Source organism: Zonotrichia leucophrys, unplaced genomic scaffold (assembly GCF_028769735.1).
Source record: "Zonotrichia leucophrys gambelii isolate GWCS_2022_RI unplaced genomic scaffold, RI_Zleu_2.0 Scaffold_689_26726, whole genome shotgun sequence".
In the NCBI taxonomy this organism is placed as follows: Eukaryota; Metazoa; Chordata; class Aves; order Passeriformes; family Passerellidae; genus Zonotrichia; species Zonotrichia leucophrys.
The window spans coordinates 13,490-21,300 of record NW_026992894.1 but is presented as its reverse complement, the minus strand read 5'-3'; the positions used below and the strand labels follow the sequence as shown (position 1 = coordinate 21,300).

Here is a 7,811-nt window from a genome sequence, read left to right as displayed (position 1 = left end):
CTTGGGAATCTGTGCCTCCCCTCAAACAGAGAATGACCCAGCAGAGCAGCAGCACAGTGCTTTGGGAACGTGTGAGCCCAGCAGTCTTTGAGTCTCGGCCCACAAAGGTCATATGGGAAGCTGAAACCCATCTTGTCTTGCTTTCTGTGCAGGTGCTTCTAGAGAGAGAGCAGGAGCAGACTGCTTCAACTGAGATGCCATGCCAGACTCAGGGAGAGCTGTTCCCAGCCCGAGAGCAGGAAGAGCAGCTCGGGCAGCAGGTGGAGAAAGGAGAAAGGCCAGGTAAGCCTGACTGGCCAGGGCACAGAGGGAAGGGCAGGAAGAAGGGCATAAACCACAGCTCTTGGGACTGAGGAGGCCAGGAATCCCACAGGCACTGGAAGCACAGAGCCTTGGAATCTGCACAGATCAGCCCTGGGACAGGAGGTTTGAAATGGAGGCAGATGTGGGGAGGGAAGCAGAAAGAAGGAGCTGAATCAATGTGATTTTGCGGCTGCAAGAAAGGAAAAAAGCTGAGCCTGGTGGTAGCTCCCAGTCACTTGCTCTGCATTTGTGTGCACAGAACATCAAGGCAGAGCCACAAGCAGAGCTGCTCGAAGTTCAGAGTGCCATCATGGCAGTGAAGGGGAGGAACAAGGAAGACATGGAAGAATTCAAGAGGAGAATCTCCATCAGCAGAGGGGCGATCATCACAACCAGGTGAGTGAAAGAATGGCAGCCACTCCACTCCCAAGGCGTCCTCTTCCTCCTTGGTTACAGAACATCAAGGAATACCTGCAGGCAGAGCTGCAGAAAACTGACACTAGGATCAAGGCATTGGAGAAGAGGCTTGAGGAAGACATGAAAATCATCAGAGAGAAAGCTATCTGCCTCCCTCAGGCTCTAGAAAACCAAGTGAATGAAAGAGGGATGCAGTCACTGCAGTCACCAAACTGGTGGTTTCTGCCCTCCTTGCCTTTCAGTGCAGAGCAGCAGGGAGTGGGGCCATGCCTCTGAGTGCCATCCTGCTCTAGTGTGTATCACGGTCACTCTGAGGGACATTTCCTGGTGTGCTGAATCTCAACTGCTGCCCTGGACAGTGAAACTTGTCCTTTGGCCTTTGGGCCAGCAGTCATCCAAATAGATTCCTGCTGGCCTGTTCCTGCTCCTCTTGTTTCTGGAGGTGTTTCCACAGTGGAACGTGGTGATCCAGATGGAAGACTGAAACAAGCTGTCTGTATCCTCTGTCAATCTGTTCTTTCCCTGTCCTCACCGTCAGTGACTCCTGGGTGACAGGGACAAGCTGTAGTGTCTGACTGCTTTGTTCTGTTTGACTTGAGGTGCAAGTGCTGACTTCTCACCGGGCAGCCTGCGAAGACTTCCAGAGAATGTCTGGCAATGAAGGACCCCAAGTTAGGAGTGAGGCACAGGAACAGTGCCCACCAGAAGTGCTCCAGGTCCAGCACATCATGGGCTCTGAACCTGCTGCCGCAGCAGCATCACCTCAAGGAAGCTCTTTGTTCAAACCTGGGAACTCGAGCTCGGGCAGTTCCTTCATCTCCCTGGAACAGCAGACTGAGGAGAAGCACCTGGAGATGCTGGGTACGTCTGGGCTGTTTCTTGGCTGAGGGACAGTGTGTTGTGTGCAGGTGTCAGCAGAGCTGTACCAAGTGCTCCTCCTGAGTTTGGTGCCACAGGGCCATTTAGGAGTCCCCAGAGGAAGCGCTGCGCTCCGAGGCAGCGAGAGAGCGCTCTGGGTGTTCCTGCTGCCTCTGAGGGCACCTTGGACTGGCTTGGGTTTGCCTGAGCTTCCCTCTCTCCTGAAGGCTGAAGCAGGGATTGTTCTTGCATCAGCAGAAGGATGTGACCTTGCAAATGATCTAGGCGAGTCCTGTGTGCTCGTGGCCAAACTGAACAGAATTTTTATCTTCCTAAATTCTCCTTAGACTCCTGACTTCCAAACAGTCATCAGAGAACAATAACTTCACAGAAATGGACTGGCTTTGGACTTTTGTCTTTTTGGCTGGGGATTTTTTTATTGGTTTTTTTGGGGTTTTTTTGTTTGGTTTTTTTTTTGGGGGGGGGGGTTGTGCTTGGTTTCCTTTTGGCTTTTTTTTTTCCTGTTGTTTTGTGGGGTATTTTTGGTGGAGTTTGTTTTTCTCCATCCTGAAGGAGCCCTTCTGCCTTACATGTCTTGCTGATGTCATTTTAATGATTGTTACTGTTACCACTACTACATCTGCAGTTTATTTTCATGAGAATGCTATATTTTGTCAATAAGATTACGCTATCTTTTTGCCAATAAGAACTCCTTTGAAAGTACATCAGGTTACAGGACAAATAGAGAGCATGAGGTGTTTTCCACATGCCCCCCCAAAAAAGCAGTATATTTACAACAACTTTTATTTTATCTTCTAGTTTTGTGCATATCAAGATGTGTCCAAGAGACACATCCAAGTGGCGTGATCAGATAAAACTGTACCGCAGGTGTTTATCAGGAGAGAGCCTCAAGCCCAGCCATGGTATATTCCTCAGACCCATGGCGCTTTTCCATACTACATTCCCACTCTTTCCCACGACTGTTAGAATCCTAGCCACTGGGCCAAGCCCCGCTCAGACCAGTCTCTAGGAAAACACATCAAGTCCTTTGTGATTCAGCAGCACAACCCAATGAATCTGCCTCTTGCCCTTAACAGCTGCCAGTGCTGTGCTCTCAGATAAGACCTGGTGGGGCTGAGGGCAGAGCCCAGGGGATTCTGTGTCTACCATCACCTGTTGCGACAAAAAGGGCCCTCGGTGGGGCTGATCTCAAGGCCCATCCTGTTGTGTCCTGAATGGGGGCAAAAGCTTGTACAGGGCTCAGGCTGGCTGTGGCTTCTTCCCATCAGTGCCTGTCAGTGCTCATGCTTGGGCTTTGCCAGCCTTGTTGTGGTCGCTGCCCTGCCCCTGAGGGCTGGAGGGACTGCAGAGGCTGGAGCCTTCCTTAGCTGGGAGAGGGGCATCTTAGAGCTCAGCCTGCTCATAAACAGGTCAGGGTCCTGCTGCTGAAAGCCCCTTTTGGGATTGGTTATAGCTTGAGCTTCTCTGGTTTACAAATGGAAAGGAATTCTTTTGGCAAACTGCTGAAAGGTGGGGAAGATGTCCTCCTCTCCTGGAAATGAATCTCCACGTGCTTTGTTTCCTGTCAAGGGAACTCTTCAAAGGACTGTACAAAATCAGTCTCTGTGCCAGCCATCTGCACTGCAACATAGCCATGCATGTTCATCTCGACACCCTTGTTTCCTTCTTTCAGCTACTTTCGGGGTGAGGAACTCTGGCTGGTGCTGGAGTACATGGACGGCGGCACCCTGAATGACATCCTCAGAACGACCTCCCTGTATGAAGATGAGACAGCAGCCATCAGCCGGGAGGTCAGCAATCCCATCTGTGTTTCCAAGGCCTTGGGCAGGATTGTCTGGGAAACAGGGGCTCAGACCTGCAGTGATTTCCTGTGCCAACCTTTGGTTCTGTGTTGCTGGTATGCTATGTGCAAGTAAAAGCATCTCAAGTGAAAGGCCTGCCAGTGCCCCTGCACTCCCTGTACTCAGTGCCAGTACTCTTCTCTCCTGCTGTTGGATTCTCGCTCTGGCTCATGTATTTGTATTTGCTGTTCTCCACCTTGACTCTCTAAATGTTTGCCTGGAGTCTGTCTTCACTGCATTCCTTGCCTATAACGCAAATGTGCTGGTGGCAGGATTTGAAATGATCAGCAAAGAAAAAAGAGAGAGACTCGTTTCTCTCAGGCCTCAGCATACAAGGACAGGAGTGCAGCCAAAATGCTCTTTCCTTCTGAGCACATGCACTGCAGCAGCAGTCATCCTGGCTGGTTTGCAGGGGACAGTCTCCAACAGCAGGTGCTGTTGCTCTTTCAGAAGCTGACATGCCTTTCCTCAGAAAGGTCCTGCTCTGCAAGTGTTGGAGCAGCAAGCTCTTCCTCTCAGTGGCACTGTCATCTGCCATTACTGCCCATTCCCCTGGAGAGGGAATCTTTTAGATTCTTTGTTGCCTTTCTTGTGGGATCAAATCTCCTCACTCATTTTTCCCCTCCTCTTTCTGTTTCTTCTCTCAGTGCCTGCAACGAGTTTATTTTCTTCACTCAAACAATGTGATCCATCGAGATGTGAAAAGTGACAACATCCTTCTCAGAACCGACGGTTCTGTCAAGCTGGGTCAGTATAATCTTGGTCAGGAGCAGCATTCCAGGGATGTGGGTGTGGGGCTGCTTGGAGGGACAGCCAGCTCCCCAAAAATGGTGCTGGTGGCAGCGCAGGGACACCCGCTGTGAGCTGAGGGCACAGTTGCAACGCGCACAGAGGTAGGACAAGGAACAAGCAGTCAGGAGTGGCCTTGCTCTGTGTGTGTCCCTTCCAGAGGGAGGGAGTTACAAGTCTAAAGCTTCCAAAGAAAAAAAGACACTACTGGAGACAGTGTAAAAAATGGGGGGATTTTTTAAGTCAACAATGCCTGGAGATTCAACAGCTTGTTTTCAAATGTCCACTGGGGAATTCTTTGGCTTGCTTTCCTAATTGCATAGAATTCAAATAAAACCAGTATTTTGCTTTCTCTTCAGCTGGTTTTGGCCTCTCTACTCAGCTCAGCCCTGAGCAGAGCAGACGGTGCTCGGTAGTCGGGACTCCTTGGTGGCTGGCGCCTGAAGTGCTCACAGGTCAACCATATGGTCCCAAAGTGGACATATGGTCTTTTGGAATTGTGGGGATTGAAATGACAGATCAAGAACCTCCTTACTGGAGTGAAAGGTCTGGCACGGTAAGGAGCAAATACTCACTGATCCCACTGTCTTTCTCACCTGCCCCATGTCCTGCGTGCCATTGGACAAAATCCCATTGCCATCTGCTGGAACTACTTCCACCAAGGTGTCCTCCGAAAAATATCCCTGCAGCACATCAGCATCTGCTGTGGTTTTGGTTGCATCAGTGCGAGAACTCAGGCCTTACCACATGCAAACAAGCTTCATTCTCAGGCAACATTTTCTTTTGGGTTGTAAATGGTCTTTTGTCTCTGTATATGGCCCTAGTAACAGGAAACAAGCATCTAAGAAATGGTGTTACATTTCCAGAAATGAAGGAAAGAAACCCAAATTTTAGAAACAAAGTTTCTAAAACAATGGATTATAGAGAGGAACTGCATCCCCTGTATAGTTTCTTCTCACTGGGAAACATGCCTGAAACCTGGGCATGAGGGTGTAAAGACCACTGAGTCTCTTCTGCTTCTTGCGCAGTGCTGCTGAAACACTCAGTCACTGTGTTTCTTCCATAGGCCAAGCCACGTTGTCCATGTCACCAAGCCAGAGCCTGGTGATGTGGAGTGCCTGCCAAAATCTGGCACTTTCTGGGATGGGCCTACCATTAATGCATTGACTTGAGTAGCCAAATGAGCAGAGGGTGACCACAGGGATGGCACCTCTCCTTCTTCTGACCATGACAATTTTTCTTTTGCTGCAAAACGGGAAGCTGCAATTTTCAGACTGCTGAGAGACAGAGCTGCAGGTGGCTCCTGTGTGCCCAAGCAGGAATTTTCATCCCTGTACATTTGTGCAGCCATCTTAATGTGTCTGTGTTGAAGCTGAGATTGTAAATGTTTATTTCCTTACCTGGGGATTAACTGATGGATTTCCTTTCTTTCCTTCAAATACCCATTGTTTTCAAGAAGAGCACAAAAAGCTTGTTGAGTTTTGTGCTAGGGCACGTGCACTTAAAGGACCAACAAGCACTGCAGACATGCCTTTCATGTACTAACCCTGGAAATTAGTTAGTATAGCAAAGTCCCTCTTCCAAAAAGCCTCTCAAGCTGGTGTGAATCCTCAGAGAAGCAAATGTGCTTTTCCTGATGTAGCTCCCACTAACTAGCTCAGTCAATGAAATCAGCTCCCAAGGCAAGATCTGCGGGATGGTGGAAAAGCTGTGGCTGCATCGGGGTTTGGGTTCCTGGTTGGTAAAGGAAAATAATCTCTGGGTCTCTGCCAGGGCAGAAACTGCCACTGAAGAGCAGAGGTTAAACAAAGGGAGGTGGGAGAGCACTTAGAGATGTGAAAGCAGCAAGTGGAGCCTGGTGTCTCCTTTTTCTCCAGGCTACACAACTGATAGCCACAGTAGGGACCCCACGGCTGCGGCAGCCCAAGCGATTCTCGCCTTGCCTGCGTGACTTCCTGAGCTGCTGCCTGCAGACAGACGAGGAGCAGCGCTGGTCTGCCAGGGAGCTCCTGCAGGTAAAATGTGATGGGAAGTGCACCAGGGTTACTGCCAGGTTGTGTGGCAGAGAGGGAACTGCAGGACCCGGTTCCACTGGGCTGGCCCTGCTGGGAAGGAAGGTGCATCCAGCACACAAGGGGCAGGGCATGGAAAGGCAGACACTGCTCTGTCTCCCTGTGGGAATCAGCACAGTGCTTGTCTTGCAAAGCAGGGACCTATGTGAGTCATTGGAGTTTCCTGAAAGGAAGAAACCCCAGGCACAGAAAGCACCATTTCTAGAGCACTGGCAGGGCAAAAATCCCAGCAACATGAAGACATCACAATCAACAGATGAGTGGGACTCTGGGCCACATTTGCCTGGGATGGCCAGGTCCTGCACATGACAACTGGGGAACAGATGGTCCCATTGTTCTACCTTCTGGGTCTTTCTAGGAACTAGAGGAATCCTCATCGAGCCTGTGAAGCACTGAGCTTGGAAAGTCATGGTTCACTGTTCTTTGTTGTTTTGTTTTTTTTCCTGTGGACAGCATCCATTTGTAACAACAGCCAAGCCAGCATCCATCCTGGCACCACTCATCAACTCAGTCCAGAAGAAGTAGGAGACAAGAACATATCATGTCAAGATGTTATCTCCATAGCCAATTTTCAGTAGAATTGTAGAACAGGATTCTAGAGTACGATTTTTGAAGGGTTTTTTAAAATAGGATTATAGAGCAGGATTAATTAAATAAAGTAATTAAATAAAGTTTCTGAAACATCAACTCATTTGGAAGATGATTTGAAAGATCCCCTTCTGACTCTTTCAGAAAACTCAACATTTCCTCCTGAATTAGCAGTTGTTTTCTACTGGTGCTAAGATATGCTTATGGCTTCTTTTGTATGGTTCAAAAGTGGGGAAGGCTCTTCTTCATTCATCCTCCCCAAAGCACACTGCCTTTAGAATACCATCCACTGGCTGGTTTTGGCACAGCTGTGGTATTTCTAGTTGAGGCAGAAAAGGCAGGGGCATTTGCAGAAAAAAACAGAAGAGGAGTGGGGCAGCCCAGACATTCTATGTGGATTCAGGCCTGCAGCTGTGACTCAAGAGCATTTGGGTTCCTGCCACTTGGATTTGTATCCCTAAATGCAATCTCTTTGTCTGCAGGAGAGCCTTGCTCAAGTGAGAAAGCAGAAAGATCAGAGAGGGTGCTCGGGAAGGTCTCCTGTGGTGCAGAGCTGTCAGCGCCTGGGAGGTGAGAGCAGGCCCGGCCTTGGGCAGGGTGGAGCCCCAGCAGAGCCCCGGCAGAGGCCGGAGCAGCCTGAGCTGCTGGGAGAGAGGGAGTCGGGGATATCTCTGAGGGTTTTGCTTGAGGAGTGAACTGATTTGGAAGAGAGCAGAATAATCTCAGTAGGCAATCTGTGTTTTCTTCATTAGTTTTTGAAAGAAGGTCCCAATGTGTTGCACACAGGTAGTGGGATTAGGAAAGAAAGGACTTATAAAATCAGGCCTTGCTTTGCTAAATTTCCAGCTGGCCCGTTACATCTTCCACATGCAGCCAGCTAACTTCCCATGGCAAAAGTCTTAAGAATTTGAGCAGTTAGCAC

The 7,811-nt window shown here is 49.4% G+C and overlaps 1 protein-coding gene across 1 annotated transcript; it reads left to right on the top strand.

The window, feature by feature from the left end:
* Nucleotides 1-562: 562 nt before the first annotated feature.
* Nucleotides 563-6,826, top strand: LOC135441922 (serine/threonine-protein kinase PAK 1-like; the record flags this gene model as incomplete). The annotated part of the gene is made up of 6 exons (XM_064701474.1): nt 563-699; nt 3,272-3,389; nt 4,088-4,187; nt 4,589-4,785; nt 6,107-6,244; nt 6,755-6,826. Coding segments are annotated over 6 exons (762 nt in total), but the record flags the coding sequence as incomplete, so codon positions are not given.
* Nucleotides 6,827-7,811: the final 985 nt, after the last annotated feature.